The 25,757-nt window shown below is 39.0% G+C and overlaps 1 protein-coding gene across 3 annotated transcripts in view; it reads left to right on the top strand.

Moving 5' to 3' along the window:
• The window catches only part of RALGAPA1 (Ral GTPase activating protein catalytic subunit alpha 1), a 245,567-nt gene that overhangs the window by 64,925 nt on the left and 154,885 nt on the right, over positions 1–25,757 (top strand). For 2 of the 3 annotated variants that reach the window (XM_054025345.1, XM_054025346.1), the window contains exons 13-17: positions 1,518–1,666; positions 3,679–3,808; positions 5,773–6,010; positions 10,874–11,035; positions 21,337–21,477. In XM_054025345.1, coding sequence (XP_053881320.1) covers positions 1,518–1,666; positions 3,679–3,808; positions 5,773–6,010; positions 10,874–11,035; positions 21,337–21,477 — 820 coding nt within the window. The remainder of the gene's footprint in view (positions 1–1,517; positions 1,667–3,678; positions 3,809–5,772; positions 6,011–10,873; positions 11,036–21,336; positions 21,478–25,757) is intronic. The other variant, XM_054025347.1, reaches the window with a different exon arrangement.

Raw genomic sequence — 25,757 nt, 5'->3', positions numbered from 1 at the left:
ATGAGGCATATTCTACTCTTTTGGAGGCAGTATTTAAAGCAGTGTCTTGCTCTTGGGATAATCCAGATATAATTTCATTAATCAGGAAGCAAAGAATAGGCAGGATCTCAAGAATCCCTGTGGTTGCACTCTATTAACATTTGGTGTGCATGGTAAAAATAGTATCCCAGCTGGTACAAGCCAGAGTTCCTGAAACGCCATACATAATGCACTTTGGCAGGCCAGCTAAAGTAAATATCCAGGACGTCACATTTGTGATCAACAAAGGCTTACAACACAGTAGATTTAGTACCCTTTCTGGTTGATTTGCTTGGTGCTTTGTCTAGTAGATGGAGAATGGGCAGTTGAGTTCCATCAGTAGATCCATTGCAGCTGGAAAGCCTTATTTACAAATACTACTTACCTTAGAGGAATGCTTATTAGTAATAAGAGGCCTCTCTAGGATTGTATATATTTCATTGCTTACCCTGAATGCAGTAGCCTTTCCAAGAAATTTGCACATGTATGTGTTCCAGTGGGCTTTAATCTTTACTTGTGGTCAGTCTCCACAATGCGTATAGCTATTCTCCTGCTCACTGAGAGAGTCTAGCTGTCATGTTAGGCTAAGTTGCATACAGAAAGAATGAAAGGTGTGTCTTTATCTGAAAGATTTTCAGCCACTCATTTTAGATTCTCAGCGCAGTCCTATCACCACTCAAGAGACTGGACCAAGTCTCAAAATTGGCACTCAGTTTGGGCAAGTATGGTGACCAGGATCTAAGCACAGCAGACTGCTCATCTTGGAGCATTGTCCCATAAATAATGCTTCAAAGATTGCGATCATCTTTCTTTGTTCTTCTAAATTGTCCCCATTGCTGTTTTGTTCTTTATTAATGCTAAGCAAGACTTGTTTGATATCCATTCCCTTACAGAATTGAAGGTAACTGTACATGGCTAACTCTGATAGTATGGACTGGAGTGTTGGAATCGTGAGCTAGCTATACAAAACTCCCAGAATGGTGCTAAGTGTGAGGGCAGCCTCTTTGGTAAATATCCCAAATACCCTACTCTTAGCAAGCAGTGCTATACGCAGTGGGATAAAAACTCAAGTCCCAAAATATAGAAATTCCACCATCATTGTCAGGCACACTGTGTGTATATAGATACGCTATCATGGTTTTATCAAATATTGCTGTGTGGTTGCAGTGTTACAGAGGACAGCAGTGGGTTTATGCTGTTGGATGTTCTCCAGTTTTAACACAGCCTTGAGTAATTCTCCGTATAATATATCTGAAGAAATTTGTACAAATGTTTTATAGAAAATGTGAAAAATTTTCTCTTCTGCTAAACTGAAACTTAAACCAATTTTATTCTTGAATTTGACACTCATTAAAGCAGGCTAAACAAGAGATGTACCTATGAAAATTTATATCACTACTTTTCTTTTCTATGGTTATCTGTTGAGTTGTTTTAATCAGAGCTAAAACTGGCTAGCTTCTCAGGCTAATAATTTTAATTGCCACTTCTTTTGTTTATAGGTTTTTATAATAAACTCTTCAAATATATTTCTTCTTGAGCCTTCAAATGAAATTAAAACTCTTTTGGATGAGCACACTGATATGTGTAAACGCATTCTTAATATCTACCGTCACATGGTGGTGCAAGTAACAATGGACAAGAAGACTTGGTAAAAAGCTTATGCTTTTATCTTTAAGATTTTTTTTAATGAACTGGACCAAATATTTAAAACTTTTTAATACCCAGGAAGTCCAATGGGATGGGTTCTACTAAGTGAGTCAATTTCTCTCAACGAGTCACTGTTTTAAGACTGATGCATATCTAGGTTTACTTTAAAGTATCATTTTGCTGGAGTTGGTGGTATAAAGTACACATGGACCATCTCCTGCCTTCCTCCTGCAAAACCCTTTAAATAAACCTAGATAACTATTACAACAGACACATGTGGACACCTCCATCCTAGCTGGAAGGGGACTGCTTAGTGGAAAGGATAGAAATAGATACCCTCCGCACTAGAAGACAGCATCAGTGATGGTGAGAGGAGCTGTGAGGCAAGATAAGCAGCTGCAATCGTCCTTACTCCAGAGCTACTGAAAAGGTCCTAGACAGGAACCTTTTCTGAGTAGCCAATGCTGAATGTTCATTTGGGATGTGGGGAGGAAGGAGAAGCAGATAATCTGTATGGCCACTGAGGGCTTCTATTCCAAGGCCAGGGCCAGACTTACCAGCTTTTGGGAAGGTGGGGGCAGTGTATATAGCCATCCCGTTTCGTGGCCTCAACCCTACTAAAAGCTGGATTCAGTACCTCTCACTTCCCCATTGGGGGAAATAGTGCTTGAGAGCCAAGAGCTGGGGAAGCCAAGCTCTACCACTTTTGGAGGAAGGATGTTTGGTAGAATGGGCATTCAACCCCCTTCCTGTTTGTGAGTATTCTCCCTTCCCCCCCTTCATCTCCCATGGTGGTAAGGTGTTCGTATTACCTGTGACCACTTCTGTTTGTTTTTGTGGGGGAAAGGAGCATAGACTTGTTTTTGTTCTCCTTTGTCCCGCTCTCTGTGACCTGGGGGTACTTGTCCACTTACCTAGGAAAGCAATAGGAAGATTCTTTTCAGAGATCTGTGTTGGAGTAGGGCTAGCATGAAGGTAGTGGATGTATACAAGTTCAGTAATTTAATGTTTAAAGGTCTATAATGGTCCTTGTCTGCAACTTTATTCTGGCTTCAGGATTTTTTTAATGCAAAAGTCCATCCGCACTTTAACCAGCTTATTTTTTTTTTCTAACAAACCAGGTACATGGGGCAAAACCAAGCTCCAAAGCTGAGCCATTTCTGTAGTCAGTCTGTCAGTCTCTCTCTCTCTCTCCCCCCACCCCTGTCTTGTTCTAATGGAATAGTAGAATGCCACCATGGTCTGCTGCAGCAGAGAACAACAGCAAATCTTTAAATTTCCAACTTCTTTCATTGTAATTTAAATTTCATTGTCCCTTATTGATGTCTCCTGGGTTCTTCATAAGTAGGGCTACCATCACTATGTATCCATATATGGAAAAACAAAAGTAGTCAGATTTGGTTCTCAGCTATCCAGTGGAGACTTGGGAGTAAAATGGGAATCGCTAGCAAACTCCAATAGATAATTTTAAATGTAACGCCTTCACAGGCATCATATAACTTTAAACAAACCTTCAACCAACATTATTCAGTTGTAACTGTGAAGACACTTCTTCCCTGCCATCCTCTTTAGATCTGGTAGAGTATGTTTAGAAAAGTCATCTTCTGTTATGACACCAGTCCCCTGCCAAATACTCTCACTTGGTGCTTTTTTTTTTTTTTTAAGTGTAGGTTAGGATCAGAAATAGTGATCTAACTAAAAATAACTTTGCTGCCATTTGGGACTCCTGAGAGCCATGCTTCCTTGAGAGAGCAGGTAGAAAGCCTTATATGACACATGAAAAGGAATCCGGCAGGGGTTCCTTGTTGTGGCAATGGAGAGAGACTGGCAATAAGGGGCAGGAGTGATAGACTTTTTAAAAATAGACTGATGTTGAGCTGTTTCTGACCCTTACACTTTGTGTTTTTTAAAAAATGTTTGTGTAAGGGGAGAAACATAGACAATGATAATTTATTACGTGTCACGGCCCAAATATGTACTGAAAAAGTAACTCGATTTAATATTGCTTTGCAGGGAGCAGATGTTACTTGTGCTGCTCAGGGTCACAGAATCTGTGCTGAAGATGCCATCCCAGGCTTTCCTGCAGTATCAAGGAAGAAAGAACTCCACTTTAGCAGGAAGACTTGCAGGACCTCTTTTTCAGGCAAGTAAATATAAATTTAATGAGAGAGTAACTTTGGCTATGAGGCTGGTTGCAACAAAAGCAGTTGACATGTTTGTCCTCTGCAGTGGTATTGTAGCCATGTCGGTCCCAGAGTATTAGAGACAAGGTGGGCGATGTAATATCTTTTATGGGACCAACTTCAGTTGGTGAGAGAGACAAGCTTTTGAGCTTACATGGCTTCAGGACAGAAGAAGAGCTGTGTGTAAGTTCAAAAGTTTGTCTCTCTCACCAACAGAAGTTGGTCCAATTAAAAAATATTACATCACGCACCATCTCTTTTGTCATCTGAGACTAGAATTTTTAATAAGCATATTGCCTACATATTGGGACCACTGCATGTTAAAGGGCTAGTTGCATCTAATAATAGCATTACTATATATAACAACGTGCTGACAACTATTTCTCTAAGTTGGGGGTAATTATTTTTTGTCAAGGTCCAGCTCCCCTCCCCATACCCCCATTTGCCTGCCAGCTCCATGCCCACCCTGCCCAGAGAGTAAGGTGACCTTATTTCCCTTGTCTGAAAACGGTATGCACGAGGCTGGCCTGAGGCATCTGGCATTGCTACTCTTCCCCCTCACCCCTCCAAACATTCCGCCGTACCCACCAATTGAGCCAAATAACAGAAATGGGCCACGGGGGAGAAGAATGGTTGTGGGCTGGGATCTGGGCCGCAAAGCAAGGTGTGAATGTGTGTGAGTACTTTTGAGCTTGGATTGAGGAGATGAAGCTGTTGGAATTTATGCTTAGCTAGAGGTACAATGCCCTTCTGGGGGCTGGGACAGTAGAGGGGCAGGAAGGCTCTGGGTAGTGGGGGGGGACCAATGAGACTCCAGATAGCAGCCCTGGGGAGATGGTAGGAGGCCGGGATGTGGCAAAAGCAGGTGATTGGAGACGGACTGGGGAGGGAAAGAGGCCGGTTAGGGCTCCAGGGACTGGCCCCGAAGGACAGTGGGGAGGGCCAGGTTGGGGGCTTGGGGATGGGGACATGAGGCTGGGATTGGGACATGGGACTCTGCTGTTCAGCCAGCCTAGACCCTTAAACCAAATGCCTCAGACCTCCTGAGCCTCCCACTAACTTACATATGCTTTCCCAGAGTTCCACTGATGCTGTGGGCACTCGGGTTAAGCTAGAAGCCCATGTTGGGGACAACATGGCAAGAAAACAAGGAATACAGGCTCTATAAAGGAGTTTCTGAACTGCAATCATGTTACTGTTAAAGCACTTGAGAGTTACAGATCTTTGGGAAAATACCCTTTAGTCTGATCTCATCCCTTCTGTGCATCCAAGGATTGCCAGCATTTCCAGCAGGGCAAAGTCCCTCATGGCTTCTTTCCTGCATATCCTGTTTTCATCTGGCAATGGTCAGGCCCCACTTGCTTCAGAGCAACGCCCTTCTTAAGTAGTCTCTCTCCTTTTGCAATGTGCTTAGCTGGAAAACTGCAGCCCCACCCTTTTCCCCTTGTAGTGGTTGCCCTACCTGTGCAGAAAACGCATTGTTCCATGGGGATGGGCCAGCAGTAGAGTCATTCAAAGTAGATAGCCCAAGTTGCTCTTTTGATGGCTTCTCTGGGGTCTGGAGAACCTCCAGATGCTTTTTAAAAAAAGAGAAGAAACAAAATGCATGGGATGTAATCCAAACTAAACTATGTTAAGATCTGAAGAAATCTTTTATAAATCAAACCAATTTGTTCCCACAGCTAAATGACCTAACACACCACACAACTGTGAGTGAAAACAAAAAGGCTTAATCATCACATGGAAATTCATGTAAGATTTGTGTGAGATAGAGAGGGTGTGTGTGTGTTGTGTGCGCGTGTTGTGGACACTATATGGAAATTTCTATTTTTGTTTCAGACAGTAAAGTCTGATGCTTGAATACTCTTCTGTTGCCTTATGTTAACAAGCCAACTATTGTCACTTAAATTACTTACTCTTTTAGACTCTTATAGTAGCCTGGATCAAAGCAAATCTAAACGTGTACATCTCTCGAGAGCTTTGGGATGATTTGCTGTCTGTAATGTCATCACTGACATATTGGGAAGAGCTGGCCACTGAGTGGTCACTGACTATGGAGACGCTAACAAAAGTATTAGCTAGAAACCTATACAGCCTGGACCTCAGTGACTTACCACTGGATAAATTGAGTGAGCAGAAACAGAAAAAGCACAAAGGCAAAGGTAAGACATCCTGTATTATATAATTTAATTATATAAATTGAGTCTTGGAAGGGGCAGGGGGAAGAGGGAGGCAGGCCCTAATATATGTCTAATTAGCTGTGTCTGTCTACTGAAATGGGACAACTTCTGTTTTTTTGTAGATTATACTTTGTAAATTAAAAACCACTACATCCTAGCATAGGACCCAATCCTGCAAACACCTTAAATATTTGCTGGATTAAGCCTATAATTACATATTGTGGAGCGGTATTCCTTTCTCTTTGTGTCAGTTTAATTTAGTTAACTGTAAACATCAGTCATAACCATTAATTTCTGATTAGTAATAAGAGGGGGAATTATGTCCATTTTCTAGTAATATTTGATAGATTTCTAGTAAACCTTAACTAGATTGTAAACCCACTGCTAACATTATTCACTTTTTCTAAATTTTTTAAAGTAAACATGTTATTGGAATATTGATTAAAGTTGTAGTCTGGGCTAGTACTTTGCCACTGACTATGAGAGTTCAGGTTTTGGGCCCACCTTGTTTTGTTTCAGTTGAGGTGTAAGCCTTGAAGGCCAGTTTTGTCAAAATTACTTTGACTGTAATGATTATTTAAGAAAAAAGGAGCCTCTTAATAATGCATTTGAATGTTGCAAGTTTTTGAATCAGATTAGAGTTCAGTGTTGTAGATATTCTATAGAATGTAGAAAATGGGCTATTTTACAGTCCTGAATAATATGAACGGAGGCAGAGTGGCTTAATAGCTAGACTCAGGAAACTGGGATTCTATTCCCAGGTCTGCAATTGGCCTGCTGTGTGAGTTTGGGCAAGTCATTTCATTTCTTTGTGCCTCGGTTTCCCCATTTCTAAAGCAGGGGATAACGATACCGACTTCCTTTTTGTAAAGCACTTTCACATCTATTGATGAAAAGCACTATGTAAAAATTAGGTATTCTGTTACGTGGAAATCTGTTATACAGATGCAATAATTGTAATTTTTCTACAGTCCACTTTTTATCTTTTAGGGCTTGTCTATACTTACGCGCTGGTTCGGCGGCAGGCAATCAAACTTCTGGGTTCGATTTATCGCATCTTGTCTGGACGCGATAAATCGAACCCATAAGTGCTCCTCGTTGACTCTGGTAATCCTGCTCGGCGCGAGGAGTATACGGAGTCGACGGGGGAGCCAGCCTGCCGTGTCTGGACCGCGGTAAGGTTCGAACTAAGGTATGTCGACTTCAACTATGTTATTCACGTAGCTGAAGTCGCGTACCTTAGTTCGAATTGGGGGGTTAGTGTAGACCAGGCCTTAGAATCAGACCGGTGAGGTGATAGTCCATTCGAAGCCAAGAGAAAGACACTTGCTATAACAGTTCTGCGTGTCATGAATGAGAGATGATGTATTCTGATGTTTGTTTCTTTCTTGGGAGGGGCAGATAGGAATGTTTCTGTATACTCTTATAATTAAATACATTTCATCCTCTACTTAAATGCCTTATCTTGGGGCTTCACAGATTCCCCTACCTAAGAAATCCCTGGTTTTCACTGTATTACTTGGTATTGTGAGGATTGGATGAATACATCTTCCTCCTAAATTGGCCTAGAGGTGTCACTCTAAAGCACACTTTCTCGTCTCCCTGTCCTTCATAGCCTTCCCATCCCTGCTACCCCCAGTGAAACTAAGATTGAGTCATAAATTTGCATCTCTTCATGTCATCAGTGTTTGAAAGAGTCTGTTCTCAGATAAAAATGTATGCAGTTAACTGAACATTTGCTGGAACATGTCTTTTGAATCATGGAACAGTACTACACATGCATGAAAGCACAAATATCATATATCTTTTTCTGTATTGAGCCACAGAACCCAAAAAAGGAATAAATGATTAAAAGAGATGTTTATCTAGACGTGAACAGTCTTCATAGAGCTCCACTAAGTCATTCATTATTAAATGTGATTTTGGAGGTGATTAGTCAATTAAATTTCTTTTTGGCAAGCTTCCTTACCCTTCCTATTTGGTAAGGGTACATACACACACATCTGCAAATAGCAATGAGGACATTGCTCTGATTATGGCACATTCTGCAAATAAGATGTATTTTCAATTACTTTACTCCTCATCAAGCATCACTTTGAATGTTGTCGATAAATTCCAAAATATTTAACCTCTTTTCATTGAGGAAAACCAAACCACAATTTTCAGGCATGGAGAACATAATGCTTTAAGTAATGGTGGGAGGGGAAGACCAAGGACTGGGTAGGCTCATTACTACTAATGGGGGGCGGGGGAGGAGAATAACAGAAAATGTGGAAATGTCAGAAGTGCTAAATGACGTTTTTGTTTGTTTTTCACCAAAAAGGTTAGTAGCAATTGGATGTCTAACATGGTGAATGCCAGTGAAAATGAAGTAGGATCAGAGGCTAAAATTGGGAAAGAACAGGTTAAAATTACTTAGACAAGTTAGATGTCTTCAGGTCACTCGGGTCTGATGAAATACATCCTAGAATATGCAAGGAGCTGACTGAGGAGATATCTAAGCCATTAATGATTATCTTGGAAAAGTCATGGAAGACAGGAGAGATTCCAGAGGGCTGGAAAATGGCACTATAATTTGCCCATCTATAAAAAAGGGAAATAAGGACAACCCGGGAAATTACAGACCAGTCAGTTTAGCTTTAGTACTTGGAAAGATAATGGAGCAAATAATTAGCAATCAATTTGCAAGCACCTATAAGAAGATAATAAGGTGATAAATAACAGTCAGCATGGATTTGTCAAGAAGAAATCGTATCGAACCAACCTAATAGCTTTCTTTGACAGGGAAACAAGCCTTGTGGATAGCGGGGAAGCAGTAGATGTGATATGATCTTGACTTTAGGAAGGCTTTTGATATTGTCTGGCATGATCTTCTCATAAACAAAGTAGGGAAATACAACCTAGTTGGAACTACTATAAGGTGGGTGCATAACTGGTTGGAAAACCATGCCCATAGAGTAGTTATCCGTGATTCACAGTCAAGCTGGAATATCAAGTGGAGTCCCACAGGGATCAGTTCTGGGTCCGGTTCTGTTCAATATCTTCATCAAGGATTTAGATGATGGAAGGAAGTCCAGAGAAAAGCAACAAAAATAATTAATGGTCTAGAACAGAGTTTCTCAAACTGGGGGTCTGCCAGGGTACTCCACAGGGTCCGCCGGCCCCATTGATCAACTCCTCCCCCTCCCTCCCAGTGCTTCCTGCATTCCGGGGAAACAGCTATTAAGTGGCATGCAGGAGGCACTGAGAGGGAGGGGGAGGAGTGGGGACGGAGTGTGCTTGGGGCAGGGGGTGGAAAGAGGCGTTAAAGAGGGGCAGAGGTGGAGTGAGGGCAGGAAGTGGTGGGGTGTGGGTGGGGCCCTGGGGAAAGGGGTGGAGTGGGGGCAGGGCTTGGGGCTGAGCAAGGGGGCACTTGGTGGTCCAAAACATTTTAAATCAAAATGGAGGTCCTTGGGTTGCTAAAATTTGAGAACTGCTGGTCTAGGAAAAAAATGTAACCTTTGAGAGAAGATTGGAGAAGAGAAGACAGAGAGGATAGAACAGTTTTTTTAGGTACATCAAAGGATGTTACAAGGAGGAGGGAGAAAAATTGTTCTCCTTAACCTCTAAGGATAGGAAAAGAAGCAATGGGACATGGCAGCAAGGGCAGTTTAAGTTGAACATTAGGAAAAACTTCCTGTCAGGGTAATTAAGCACTGGGATAAATTGCCTAGAGAGGTCGTGAAATTGCCATCTCCGGAAATTTTTAAGAGCTGGTTAGGCAAACACCTGTCAGGGATGGTCTAAATAATACTGCAGGGGACTGGACTAGAGGACCTCTTGAGTCCCTTCCAGTCCTAAGATTCTATATCTGGCGCATACTGCTACATAGTGGATCAGTGTTCTGTGAGGACATACTTCATTTGTTGGTTATCCTTTGTTCATTTGTTTCTTGGAATACAAGTAACTTATTCAAATAGCTCCAGCAGCTGCAGTAGCCATACTGATGTCTGTTTAACTTATTTGGGGATTTACAAAATTTTCATTCAGAATTTACTACTTTCTCTTTGAGATTGTTGCATTAGTATTTCACATAGAGATCAATTTAATTTTGAGATCACAAAAGCCTTTTCCAATGAGCTAGTCCTATTTTTTCCTCTTTCATGTTGGTGTTAAGATGTTTTAGCATCTTAGTTACTTATTGTGCCTGAATCTTTATGGTGTATAATTATTTTCCAACAAAAATTAATTAGTTAATACATGATTTTTAAATATCTTGCTTTGTATGTCTCGCTTCTAATAGCGACAACAAAAGATGAAATACAGTGCACTCCCATTTATCCAAATGGCCTGGGGGGACATTCGCATGTTTTGGATAACTGATTGTTCATATAGTTGAAAGTGCTATTAGCTGCAGTAGGGCTATATGGAGAGAGACTGTGGATTTGGTAACTAGGATTTTTGGTTAAAGGGAATTTGGATAGCTGGAATTATACTTTATATTAAATGCTTTGGAAAGAAAGGGGGAAAAACTATCCACAGTTGTTCATTTTATTTTGTATGGCCTTGCTAAACTCACTTTTCTTGGGTTTGTGTATTGGAAAGGTCAGAAAGGAATTACAACAGTAATTGCACTAGAAGCTTTGACCTAGTATGGACATATTTCGATTGATGTTGTTTGGATGGGGTTCATAAATGTGGTTTTAAAAAGTTTTGTTCATTTTCTGAAGTCACATGCTTGGCATTACGAGACTCTACATTTGAAGCTAAGTGGAAATTATTTGAAAAGGTGACCACTGCAAAGGTCTAGTCTATGAACATTTCAGGTGACTAAGTGAATAGATTAAAAAATTATAATTTTTGCAGGAGTTGGGCATGAGTTCCAAAAATCATCGGTTGATAAGTCCTTTTCTAGAGGTTGGAGCCGTGATCAGCCTGGACAGGCACCAATGAGACAGCGCAGTGCTACAACGACTGGATCTCCAGGGACAGAAAAGGCAAGAAGCATAGTACGGCAGAAAACAGTTGGTATGTATCTGTACAAACTGAGATATGTGACGTGAGGGAAGAGGGAAAGAATTCATAATTGAACATTTTTGTATCTACATAGTGAACTTTCCCACACAAGTTTCATGTGTGGTAATTAGTAATGTATGTAAATATATATTATGCAATCTTATGTGGTGTTTTTGGGGGGTACGTGAATAGCATTTTATTACTTGTATATAGATTTTTAACAAATACAGGTCATGCAAATGATGTATTAATGCTTAATGTTTTACCCAATTGCGTAGGCACAGTTTAGCTGTACTTAAAACAACAACAAAACTGCTTTGTGTTAGAAAGAGGTGATGACAAGAATAGGCCATCTCAAGATTGATATGCATAGGTAATTAGTATGAGGCTCTCTAAGTAATGCTGTATGGATACATTTTGCACAAAATATGCAATGGATTTCCAAAGTAGAGCAATGAACCGTGTAAAGTATGTGAATCAGCTGGAAGTATTTTGAAGTGTTTTGTCATCTTGGATATATCCCTAAAACCTCTGGTAACTGTAAATAGGCACAAACATGTACAGAGCTAACTTCCTGCAGTGATCAATGCCACTACTATATTCCTTGAAATTAAAAAGGTACGGTGACTAGAGTGAAATCCCTGCAAGCTGCATGGACACTTTTCAAAGACCCCATAATAGAGGCCCAACTTAAATGTATACCCCGAATTAAAAAACACAGTAAAAGAACTAAAAAAGAGCTACTGTGGCTTAACAACCATGTAAAAGAAGCAGTAAGAGATAAAAAGGCATCTTTTAAAAAGTGGAAGTCCAGTCCTAATGAGGTAAATAGAAAGGAGCATAAACACTGCCAAATTAAGTGTAAAAATGTAATAAGAAAAGCCAAAAAGGAGTTTGAAGAACAGCTAGCCAAAAACTCAAAAGGTAATAACAAAATGTTTAAGTACATCAGAAGCAGGAAACCTGCTAAACAACCAGTGGGGCCCCTGGACGATCGAGATACAAAAGGAGCACTTAAAGACGATGAAATCATTGCGGAGAAACTGAGGGCACCTCTTCAATACTCGCCAGATCGGTGGGTAGCGATCTATCTGTCGGGGATCGATTTATCGCGTCTAGTATAGACGCGATAAAATGGATCCCCGATCGCTCTGCCGTCGACTCTGGAACTCAACCGCAGTGAGAGGTGGAAGCGGAGTCAACGGGGGAGCGGCAGCGGTCAACTCACTGCCGTCCTCACAGCCAGGTAAGTTGACCTAAAATATGCAACTTATTTTAGGTCAAGTTGCGTATTTTAGGTCGGAACACCATCCATCGCCGCCCTCCCTCCCCCATAGTGTAGACCTAGCCTAAATGAATTCTTTGCTTCAGTCTTCACGGCTGAGGATGTTAGGGAGATTCCCAAACCTGAGCCGGCTTTTGTAGGCGACTAATCTGAGGAATTATCACAGATTGAGATGTCACTAGAGGAGGTTTTTGAATTAATTGATAACCTTAACAGTAACAAGTCACCGGGACCAGTTGGCATTCATCCAAGAGTTCTGAAAGAACTCAAATGTGAAATTGCGGAACTAACAACTATGGTTTGTAACCTGTCCTTTAAATCAGCTTCTGTACTCAATGACTGGAAGATAGCTAATGTAATGCCAATATTTAAAAAGGGCTCTAGAGGTGATCACGGCAATTACAGACCAGTAAGTCTAACGTCTGTACCGGGCAAATTAGTTGAAACAATAGTAACGAATAAAATCGTCAGACACATAGAAGAACATAAATTGTTGAAGAAAATCAACATGGTTTCTGTAAAGGGAAATCGTGTCTTACTAATCTATTAGAGTTCTTTGAAGGGGTCAACAAACATGTGGACAAGGGGGATCCAGTGGACATAGTGTGCTTAGTTTTCCAGAAAGCCTTTGACAAGGTCCTTCACCAAAGGCTCTTACGTAAATTAAGTTGTCATGGGATAAGAGGGAAGATCCTTTCATGGATTGAGAATTGGTTAAAAGACAGGGAACAAAGGGTAGGAATAAATGGTACATTTTCAAAATGGAGAGGGGTAACTAGTGGTGTTCCCCAAGGGTCAGTCCTAGGACCTATCCTATTCAACTTATTCATAAATGATCTGGAGAAAGGGGTAACCGGTGAGGTGGCAAAGTTTGCAGATGATACTAAACTGCTCAAGATAGTTAAGACCAAAGCAGACTGTGAAGAACTTCAAAAAGATCTCACAAAACTAAATGATTGGGCAACAAAATGGCAAATGAAATTTAATGTGGATAAATGTAAAGTAATGCACATTGGGAAAAATAACCCCAACTATACATACAACATGATGGGGGCTAATTTAGCTACAACTAATCAGGAGAGAGATCTTGGAGTTATTGTGGCTAGTTCTCTGAAGACATCCATACAGTGTGCAGCGGCAGTCAAAAAAGCAAACAGGATGTTGGGAATCATTCAAAAAGGGATAGAGAATAAGACGGAGACTATCTTATTGCCCTTGTATAAATCCATGGTATGCCCACATCTTGAATATTGTGTACAGATGTGGTCTCCTCATCTCAAAAAAGAAATTAGAAAAAGTTCAGAAAAGGGCAACTAAAATGATTAGGGGTTGGGAACGGGTCCCATATGAGGAGAGATTAAAGAGACTAAGACTTTTCAGCTTGGAAAAGAGGAGAGATATGATAAAGATATGTAAAATCATGAGTGGTGTGGAGAAAATGAATAAGGAAAAGTTATTTACTTTTTCCCATAATATAACTAGGGAACCAAATGAAATTAATGGACAGCAGGTTTAAAACAAATAAAAGGAAGTTGTTCTTCACACAGCACACAGTCAACCTGTGGAACTCCTTGCCTGAGGAGGTTGTGAAGGCTCGGACTATAATAGGGTTTAAAAGAGAACTGGATAAATTCACGGAGGTTAAGTCCATTAATGGCTATTAGCCAGGATGGTAAGGAATGGTGTCCCTAGCCTCTGTCTGAGGGTGGTGATGGATGGTAGGAGAGAGATCACTTGATCATTACCTGTTAGGTTCATTCCCTCTGGGGCACCTGGCATTGGCCACTGTCGGTAGATAGGATACTGGGCTGGATGGACCTTTGGTCTGACCCAGTACGGCCATTGTTATGTTCCTGAAGAAATTTTTTATTTCCTGTTTTAAAAATGAGTCATGCTAGACAGTGTTTTAGGTGGATTACTTAATGGAGACTTCATTCATGTTTGTATGACTGACTTAGAAAATGCAAATGTGACTTGGACTAAAAACTTACTTATTATGAGTTATCTCCTAAGATGATCTCAGTTGTTCTCTATTGCTTGAAGGAAAATTGCAGTTGTTTACATTGAAAAGAGAAATTGTTTTTTTAGAAATGTCTGTTGCTGTTTTAATATCTCCATAATGGTAAATGATGTTAGCCTTATTCAGTGAGAGAAGTAATTTTACTGATACTGCCTAACAGCTGGTATGTTTTGAGACAGTTTGAGGCGCAGCTAATGCATGTCATCAATTGAATATATAATTGAAGTAGACTTTCAGAAATGCAAGTATTTCTCCTCTTTCCCCCAGAAATTCTGGAGGGTAATTAAAATTTTTAAATCTGTGTTTAAATTAACTGTTTTCTTAAGAATATCTTACAACACTATTAGTTTCTACTATTTATTACTAGTGGGGTCTGTTCTGGGTCCAGTTCTATTCAATGTTTTCATTAATGAAGACTTCGATAATGGAGTGAAGAGTATGCTTATAAAATTTGTGGATGATACCAAGCTGGAATGGGTTGCTAGCACTTTGGAGGACAGGATTAGAATTCAAAATGACTTTGACAAATTACTGAATTTCATCTTGTTTTCTCTAAAGGCAAGTGCAAAGTACTACACTTGTGCATTTAATATTTTTCTTCCTAACCACAAAATGGGGAATGAATGGCTAGACACTAGTACTCCTGAAAAGGATCCAGGAGTTATAGTGGATTGCAAATTGCATATAAATCAACAATGTGATGCAGATGCAAAAAAAGGCTAAAATTCTGGGGTGTGTTAACAGGAGTATTATATTTAAGATGCAGGAGATAATTGTCCTTTTTGCACGGCCCTGGGGAGTCTTCAGCTGGAATATTGTGTTCAGTTTTGGGTGCCACACTTTAAGAAAGATGTGGATAAATTGGAGAGAAAAAAAGTTTAGAAAATGTGACCTATGAGGAAAGCTTAACAAAATTGAAGTAGTTTTAATCTTGAGAAAAGAAAACTGAGGGGGACCTGATACAAAGAGGATTGTGATCAGTTTTTCTCAGGTCCAGTGAAGGTAGGATAAGAAGTAATGGTCTTCTTAATTTGCAGCAAAGGAGATTTAGGTTAGGAATCATTCAAAAAGGGATAGAGAATAAGACGGAGAACTAAAAGTGTAGTTGAGCACTGGAGTAGGAATCCCTGTTAGAGGTTTTTAAGAGCATCTTACACAAACAACTGCCAGGGATGGTCAATATTTACTTGTTCCTACCTTAGCACAGGGACTGGACTAGATGACCTCTCAACATTGCTGATTCGGTGATTATTTGTTTAATTATTTGTTTAGCACCTAAAGCCTCCATCAGGGCTGGGGATCCATTGTGCAACTGTGTAGGAAGACACAATCTCTGCCCCAAAAAGCTTAAAAACAACTTCAAATGTCTGCCTTTCTCATGCATTCAAACACCAATCTGCGTTTCCTGTCTCATGCTGATAAGTTGACCGCTTGTAGTTTGACTAAGTATTCTTCATTATGGTTCAGATACTTAAAATTGTAATTATTAGAATCTATAGTTCATTTGTAATTACCCTTGTATGAGAGTTTTCTGTTAACCTTCAGTGTCTTAACAAGATGATACCAAATTAAAGATCCTGTTAGATTTTTGCTGTCTCTAATTATTAATTTCAAAAGATAGATATTGTATGGCAGTGGTCCCCAACCTTTTTCGTCTGGCCGGTGCCAGACGACGAGCCACGGAGGACCGTGGCGGCGGACGAGCATCTGCCGAAATGCCGCTGGCAAGCAGCAACGTCAATAAGCGACGAAAATCGGCGGCATTTCGGCGGCGACGCCTCTGGATGCTGCTGCTTGTCAGCCAGCCAGTACGCGGGCGCACTTAGATGCCATGGCGCCCACAGGCACCGCATTGGGGACTCCTGTTGTATGGTTTCATTCCTAAATCACTGAAATTTATCCAGGTCAAGCTATATATTGACCTGATCAGTAACTAACTAATCTGATTTTAGTCTCATTGTAATACATCATCTGTTTGTTTTTTCTCCCCCAAACAATCCTATTGCGTGAAAGAATCTTAACAGGACTCTTTTTTTTTTTTTGTTAAATTAATATAACCATTTAAAAAAATTCACGAATCTCTTCATGCTTACATGGGAATATATTTTCTGTGCACAAGTGTCCCAGCACTAATATTACAGTTATAAGGTGCAAACCCCAAAAATAGGTGCCAGAGCCAGCTCCCCAAATCCCTATAGGTTTTAAAAAAATTATGAAGTGATTAACAGTCCATTTGTGATATACAGTAACATACTCCAATATCCTTTTGGCTACTAATTTTTTCATATATATTTACAATTTACTTTGTTTGGAATAAGTAATCTGATAATTTTAAAAATTGAACTCTGATATTAGCTACATTTTTCTGCAAACATCTTTATCAAACTGTTACTGTACTACTTGACATACAGTAAATTAAGTAAAATGTGTAATGAGTTTCCTTCTTCAGTTTTTAAATAAAGAGAGTTAATGATTTTTAGTAGCCAGAGTTAACTTATGCAGCTGGTGGTGATGCCTAGCATTAGCAACTAATTTGTTTGAGAACATCAAGGTTCCCCCTCCCACCCTAAATATGTAAGGCTGGCTCTGGTGAGTTAATTGAACCCTGCCATATTTTAATCCTGTGCTTTATTTTCTTCTCCCTCATAAACATAATTCTCATCAGGAGAGGAGAGAGAGACCAAGATCTTAACCCTATGCTAATATCTTAAAGCACTAGGAAGGCATTGCTTTGGTTTCTTATTTGAAATAAACGGAACATAAATTGATTGTGACCATGGTTGTAATTGTAAGACCTTGGTGCCCAGGGGTAGAATATATCTTCTCCTACACTGTAGTTGGTTATCAGATCCTCTTAAATTCTATATGGACTCTGCAAACAGACCTGAATTTAGGTCTGGAATGGAGTCAGTCCTCAGATGTTGTGTTTGGTCTTTGATATACAGTATATTTCCTTTGATTGTTGGTAATATACTCCTTATATGTTTGAGTAGGGGAAGTATATGTTGAATATTTTTATGGTAAGAAAAAGATGGGGGTATTTTCTATCTATGTTTTGTAGATGTCTGTCACCTCTGTTTTGAGCCATCCTCATGCCAGCACCCATTAGTTGCGCGTGCGCACATTTTTGTGTATGTGTTTGACTCAAGTAAAATTCACAGCTTCTCTGATACGCAGTGTGTACATTTATTAGCCTGATCTTATGTAAAGTATTTTTTCAAAAAGGGCCTTTTAACTTTGTATGCATATGGGTTGAAAAATCTTTTGTTGGGTTAGAGTCCAGGATTCATAGCCTAAGCAGCAGATTCTGATCCTAGAGGTATATCATAACATGAAAAATCCACTAATTACTACACTTGTCTGCAAGAACAATAGTAAATGATGTGAGATATATACTGATGCATATCTTAGGTGAGAATGTGGTCCCAAATAGTCAACAGGTCAGGGTAAAATAGGCATACAATGAAAACAGCAAATATGGCATATCCATCTGCCTCCTCTACTCCCTTCCCTCTACCACCTCCCCAAATCAAGATATGGAAGGAGAATAAATATTTTTAATTTTACTATTACTCTATACAGAGAAAAAATATCAAGACTCTTCCTTGTGAACTTTCAGAATTGTACGATACAATTTATTGTAAAAAACGCTGCTACACAACCTTCACTCATTTGAAAACCTCAAATCCTGGTAATAAGACTCCCCTTACTTGACTATTGATACTAATATAGCACATCTTATTTAAACTAAAATAATTTTAAAATTTGAGCTAGACTGGCTAATGCATTTCACAGCATCTCATAGGCAGTTGTCTTAATATTGATTTGCATTTTTATCTTGGAAAGGCAGTTTAAATTTCCATTATCTCAATTGGACTGTTCTGAAGGCTTTGAAACACTATTCCAGGGCATGGAGTTGGGGAGACAAGCTCCTGATTACAAGGAACGCTTCATTTTAAGAACAGGAGTACTTGTGGCACCTTAGAGATTAACAAATTTATTTGCGCATAAGCTTTCGTGGGCTACAGCCCACTTCATCAGATGCATAGAATGGAACATATAGTAAGAAGAGAGATAGATAGATCTATAATATAAAATACGCACGCGCGCACACACACATACAGAGAACATGAAAAAGTGGACCTAGCCATATCAACTGTAAGAGGCTAATTAATTAAGATGAGCTATTATGAGCAGAATTGTGTTAGGTCTAGTATTTTATTCTAAAAGTTTGGTACATGCTCTGTAGTTTAAAAGATATTCTAATATCCATGTTCATTTGATTTATTTTAAGAGACACAATAATGCGTGCTGTGCATCTAATAATAGAATATGGCCTATATTTTAATACTATGGATTTTGAAAATAAAGGAAGCTGGAGCCTTGCACTTACTGTTACTTGTAGACTTCGCAGCAAAACTACTTCTAGTCAGTTTCTCTTGCATAAACAGAGGGCTTGTCTATACAACACTGAGTTTGTGTGAATTGACTCCGCACTAGCTTGCCATACGCTGTCTGTATGGACCCTGATGATGTGCACTAACAGTTCCCTAGTTCATTTTGAACTATGGAAGTCCTATCGAGGACTTTGAAATACGACTTGATCAAAGTACACAAACGAACTGATACTAACAGAGACTTAGGGCTTGTCTACCCTGGCACTTTACAGCGCTGCAACTTTCTCACCCTTCCTCTTCCTCCTCCTCCCCCCCCCCCCCACCCCCCGCAGCCAGTTTCAGCGTTGTAAAGCGCCAGTGTAGACAGTGCACCAGGGCTGGGAGCTACGCCCCTCATGCTGTTTTTGTTTTGTTTTTTTATTAAAGAGCGCTGGGAGAGCTCTCTCCCAGTGCTCTGCCATGACTACACAAGCCAGCGCTTTGAAGATTCATACCCCAACTTGCCTCCAGTTAAATGTTTGTGTAGAGAAGCCCTGTGTTTAATAGGAAACTGTTTTGATTTAAAACATGTCTTACCAGACTCTCTTCAAAGTGCTTTTAGAACTGTATAATCTCTATGCTCCACTTGTCCCATGTGTTTCCTGCTCCACGTACATTGATTCACCATTTTTTTTTTTTCTGCATGTTGCTATGTTAGAGGCATCCCTTTAATTGGAGTGATAAGTGTGCTGTGACTAATTCCAACTTGTACCACCTCCATGTACTTCTGATTCCCATGCAGAATAGAATTCCCATATTTTATTTCAAGATGTTTTGAAGATGCATGCAACTGAGTAACAAGTCTATAGATATTGTATTTACTAATCAAGTTTTATTTTTTTAAAAAAAGCACTGAAATTCCCATAAAAAAAAGTCAGTGTATAATGGTTTTTGAAATCATTTAATTAAGATTTCCGTCATGAAAATGTGAAGGAGAACACTACTGGAAGATCATGAATTGTATCTTTATAAGCTTAGTTATACTGACAGAAATAAATTGTATCTATTCTTGCTGATATACTGCAAAATGGAAAAAAAAACATTATCCAAGTAACTGTTAAGATTATTGGGAATATGGCAAATATAATTCTTATGCTGCAACTTTTATAGAAGTAATCCCATCAAACAGGGTGGATTGATTTAAATCAAAGTGATTTAATTGACGAATTCAAAATCAGCCAGCAAAAATCCTTGATATAAATGATCTGTTTTAATCTTGTTTTGCATTTGTAGTTTTTAGTTATTTTCCTAAAGAGAGGTTGATTCTTGTTGCCTGGTACCCAATAAAACTTGTTGATTAGCAACTAAAACATGCAGCTTTTACGCTAAATTTGATACTTTTTAATAACCAGGAGGAAACACTACATCTATATGTATTTATTTAAGCTTAACACACATTTATTGAGGTTCTTAATATTTGCATTTTTTAAAGTTGTTAGAAATGTGCCATTCAAGATTTTCTGATTTATTAGATTAATTTTTACTTGTGATTTGTGTCAAGCTGCATTTGGATGGAAACAGGAATTAAAATAAGAATGCAGAAAAACTGCAATTCAAAATTGTTTATTAATTAACTAAAATCAAACTAAATGAGCTGGAAATACAAGGGAAAAGTAAGTTTATCAAACACATTTTTCATTTTAAAACTATTTTTTTAGACAAAGGAAGTATTTTATCTGTAGTTAACAAATTGAACTGGTTGTTTTTGGCCACCATGTTCACTATGTCCTTCAAGATTTTAGAACTAGTAGATCTCATTCTTTCACACACCCTTTTTTTATTTATAAATTGGAAGTGAAAAACAATCTTTTTAGTCAGCTGTCAGTTGGTTTCTCAACTTTGAACCTGTCCTTGAACTGAGCTAGTTAAATAAACTGAAGTAAGAAAATGTTCATATCTGGGAATATTTATCAAATATCCATTTATGTTCAGAACTTACTATTGAAATTTTCTCTACAAATAAGAAATTGTTAATCAACTTCAACTAGATTTTTGTGAACTATTTATTATTTTATTATTATTATAGTATTGTGTTTAAACTGTGAATCTCTGACAAAAAAAATAATTTTCTTTTAGTATTTTAAACCCATTGGAAATTCTTGAATTGAAAATTGTTTGTCAAAATCAGGATACTCTTGTTCAACACTAAAGCTAGTTTAGAAAAATAGAACTATAATAGTGTAAATTACTTTTTAGATTAAAATTGCACACGTTCTGATTGGTTTTTGGAATGGTATTGAACTTGCTGATTTTTCAACCCCTGATGCAGTGGAAAATAATGCTATTTAATTAGTTTATCAATTTTGGATGGAAAATAATTGTAACTGTCAGACTAAAGGCATTATTGCTGCTTTACATAAAAAGTTTAAAACTCGAAATGTCTTATGTGTCCACTGATTTTTTTTCTTTCTTACAGCTCTGCCAATATCTGCCGTGCTGAAATGTTTTAAGTTTTAAAGTTTTCTTCCTTTCTTTGTTTCCTCTGTTGCTGCTTTTTCTGTGACACAAGCCTTTCATTATAGTCACTCTTCTTTTTTTTCCTTCCCCACTTCTTTCTTTTCCTTTTTTGAAGCCATGAGAAGCCGATCCATTGGTGAATGTGCTCTGCCATCGGCCTATATACGCAGTGCTAAAAGTGCTCCTGTTCTGATCCATACTTCCAAACCCTTCTTGCCTGATATTGTTCTCACTCCCCTTTCTGATGAGCTTTCAGGTAGTGCCACCTCTGCTAATTTCTGCACCCCCTTTATCACTTTTTTAATCCTTCTGCTTTCAAATTCTGCTAAACCAATAAATTCTTCAAAGTAAAATATTATGGGGCAGCGGGAGGAGAAGGGAAAAGATTAAGAATAAACATTTTGAGTTATGTGAAATATCATGCTATATTTGCAACCCATTCTGGAGCTGTTAGAAGTTAGTGCTGTGCCAATTTTTATTATTAATATGAAAATAATGGAACTTTTCTGCTTTTTCAGTTTACTCAATAAGGGTAATTTAACATCCATAGGCTGGGGGATAGAATTGCTCTAAAGCTTTATTTGTGGTGGAGGGGGAAGGAGAGGAAAAAGAGGAACAGATTGTTTTTGACTGACTTGCCATAGGCAGTCTTTCAACATAAGAGTTTTTGAGCATGCTGTCCACAGACATTGTACTGTCAACATTTTGGCAACTGTAATAGAAAAGTAATTTGTGATTGAATATCTATAAAGAGATTATCTTTAGAAAAGCCATGTAGCATGGCAAAATATATTCTACAGTATGCCTGCCTCCTTTTAAAATATATAAAAAGTGGAAAATATATAGTTTGAAATCCCCAAGTGTGGGGGGGTGTGGGTGTGGCTTTTTTTTTTTTTTTTTTTTTTAAGAGGATAATGAAGCAACCCGACAACTTGTTACCTTTCCTCTAAAATGTGCACTCCTGGCTAACCCCATTAGTATTCCAAGGTACTCTACTCTGGGAAGCAGGGTTTTCAACCCCTTTTTTGTTTTTGTTTTTTGTTTTGTTTTGTTTTTTTAGTTTAAATCCACAACCCACCATATCCTGCAATCTTTTATGTGTAAAGAATGGTTGGATTTCGGTCTTTGGATAATTTTTGGGGTTGTTTTTTAGGGGGGCAGTATAGTATAGTTGATAGAGCACTCGACTGGGATTGACGCTTCCTGTCTCGGCCATTAGTCTGCTGGGTGACCCTGAGCAGGTCAGTTTGCCTCACTGTGCCTCAGTTTCCCCATCTGTAACGTTCTTTGTAAAGTGCTTTGAGATGTGTGGGTGAAAATAGATTTAAAAACTAGATGGTACCAGTATACTCCATTTATAAGAATCGCTGATAAAAGAATCAAGTGCCTATAGTGATCAAAACCACTGGGACAAAATAATTCCCTGTACTAACCTATACTCCACTTGCAAGAATCAACCACTTATAAAAATCAAATCTTCTGGGACAAATGTGATTCTTATAAAAGGAAAGCACTGTATTACTATTTTCTTTCTTTCATTTATTTATTTATTTATTTGTTTATTGTCAGTTGTGGATCTAAAAAAAGTGGGGTTAGAGAATTTAAGGTTGCTAGGACAGGAAGAAAGTTAATGGTGGGGTCTTGTGCCCACCGGTGGCTTCCCTGGTGTTCCTTCATAACCCAACTGTGGTGTTTTACCCTAGTGTTTGAATTTTGAGTGAAAATAATGCATTGAGGTTTTTGTGCAGAATTTCAATGTAATATTTTTCATTATATACTCAATGTTGCTTGCTAATGCCATACTATTCTAAAATCTGTTTCATGAAAGGTTGGGCTAATCTAAAAAAGCTTCAAATACACCAGCAGGTAGAATGGAGTTAGGAAGATTAATTAGCACTATAAGACGTCTAGTAGCCCTATTCTGATACATATTGATCTTTTAATCTGTAAATCCTGATTGAATATTCTCCTTGGTAAAAAATAAAATGCATTCAGTACAGAATCAGTATACTGGTAGATGAAGCACCAAACACTGTGTGCATACATTTGTAATAAAAAGAACAATGCAAGTGACCATGATGTAGTGATAAAGCTCCTTAAAAGAGCCTCTGCATCTTAAAATCAAACAAACAAAAACCACTCTTCTGACTTCAAAACAATTGATGCTTTTTCCTATATCATCCTCCTCTCCCACAAAAATAACGGAGATTCTAAACTGACTAACGTGCTTGGAACACCATGGGTTTTCTTGTTGTTATAATTAAATGAACACAAATCACTGTAGATCAGCCTTAGTATTTAAAAAGGGGAAAAGAAGGCTTTTACCCCCCTCTCTCTGGTAGTACATCTTGAATTGCACTGAAAAAAAATTACACCTTCCGGATTCTGTTCTGTGGTGTATAGCATTTGAGAGGTCATTTAAAAAGGAAAGGAAAAATATGCTGAATACTATTCCCCATAATGGAAGGACCCACTCAAAAGTTATTAGCTGCTATCAGAGAATGAAGGCTGCTAATTTGCCTCCTACACATTCTTAGGAGTTATGAATTTGAATACTGATTATCTACTGAATTCCTTTAATGGTGCTCAGAACTGGAGACTGGATTTTCTAAAAATATTACTTTGAAAGATCTTTTTTTCTGCAGCGGGCCTCTTGCTTTAAAAGGACATTTTCTTTGGTATGAAAGTAATAAGTGCAATTATAATTATCTTGAAATCGTCTAATGTTTAAGATAAGCAAGCATTTTTCTACTTTTTTTTCCGAATACACCCAGTGAGTAAGTATTCAGTCTGGCTTGTACTCCATAAAATTAGTTCATTTGAAGCTATTGAGAACTCAATCGTGCCTCTGCCAATAAGCCCTCTGTTAGAGCCAGCATTCCCCCTAGCAGCCTGAGAGGGAAGCTGCAACCCAGTGAGTCAAGGCTCCACACTTCCAGCCCTTTTCTTCCCACTTGTTTGGAGGTAGTTGGAGCAGTTTTATAGAGGCTGCATCAGTTGCAGTGCTGTTATCTGTGATGCAGATAGCTGATACAGGAGCATAAGGGGCACAATGTGCCCCCTCCTCAGGGCTGGCTCCAGGCACCAGCGAAGGAAGCAGGTGCTTGGGGCGGCTAATAGAAAGGGGCAGCATGTCCGTGTCTTCGGCGGCGGGTCCCTCAGTCCTTCTCTTCCTCTTTGAGCTGCCGCCTAAGAGGAAGAGAGGGAGTGAAGGACCCGCACCGCCAAATTACTGCTGAAGAATGAAGCGGTGCAATTGAACTGCTGCCGAAGTGCCGCCAATTTTTTTTTTTTTTTTCCCCTTCGCCACTTGGGGCGGCAAAAAAGCTGGAGCCGGCCCTGCCCCTCGTATCCTTATACCACCTTCATGTAGTGCAGGTCACTATTTGGCTGGCCTGAGTTAGTTCATTAAAAGATAATCCTCCTGGCTTTATGCCTTTTCTGTCATGTGCTCCAGCTGCTATGAGGATACCTGCTCCTATCTTCTAGCATGAAATGGGGAGCAAGAGAAATTAATGTCTATCAGAAATATATGAAAAATGTAGTTCCTGGAGCAACACTTTTTTATAATGAAAAGATGGACACCCCTTCATAGTATCCATGAGCTGCAGCTTTACTAAATCACATTTCTGCTTGCTTGATATAATATGATGAATGGTGGAGAATTCTTGATGCTCATTCTGCCTTTCAGTTTTACAAGCTGTTCACCATATTCTTAAGGTTTCAGAGTAGCAGCCGTGTTAGTCTGTATCCGCAAAAAGAACAGGAGTACTTGTGGCACCTTAGAGACTAATAAATTTATTAGAGCTTAAGCTTTCGCATGCATCCGAAGAAGTGGGCTGTAGTCCACGAAAGCTTATGTTCTAATAAATTTGTTAGTCTCTAAGGTGCCACAAGTACTCTGTTCTTTTTGCATATTCTTAAGGGTTATTCTGTTGAGCCCTGAGGTTCTGTGTTGTCAGGCTCTAGCGTCAGGAACATCAGGCAGTGGGATGGTGGCATGTTTGGTGGATACAAAACGGTTATGTTTAATCACCTGGCAGGTCAATTTTCTCCAAGAACCAACTAAAATTCTAGATTCTGATAACTGAATATTTGTGGCAATTTATATGTCCAACACAGTGTTTCTAGTGATCAAGGGCACAGAATTGGTAACCGGAGTGGGCTTCACATTTAACTTGTGGCATGAAAGCTCTAAATCTCTTTACCTGATAAGATAAGGAAGCAGCAACATGGCCTGCTCTTGAGAGAATGTTAAACATTAATGTTGCAGCATAAATGCCCAGACCAATACCATTAATCTTCTGCATTCTGTCAGTTTAGGCTGATGACTACAGCCAGTCCATGTAGAAGAGCATCTTGGCATCCCTGAACTGTTCTCCCACTAGGGGTGGCTAATTCTTTAATACTCTTGGAAAGACTCCTATAGAGGCTGTATTTGTAGTGACTCACTCTTCATAAAACCTTAATTTTTGTAAAGTGTTACAGGAAACAAATAGATTAGCAGGTTCATGTTATGGTAAGTAATAGCAATGA

The sequence above is a fragment of the Malaclemys terrapin genome, chromosome 4, assembly GCF_027887155.1.
Source record: "Malaclemys terrapin pileata isolate rMalTer1 chromosome 4, rMalTer1.hap1, whole genome shotgun sequence".
NCBI lineage: Eukaryota > Metazoa > Chordata > Testudines > Emydidae > Malaclemys > Malaclemys terrapin.
The sequence above is the reverse complement of the archived record's forward strand: the minus strand, read 5'-3'. Positions and strand labels throughout refer to the sequence as shown.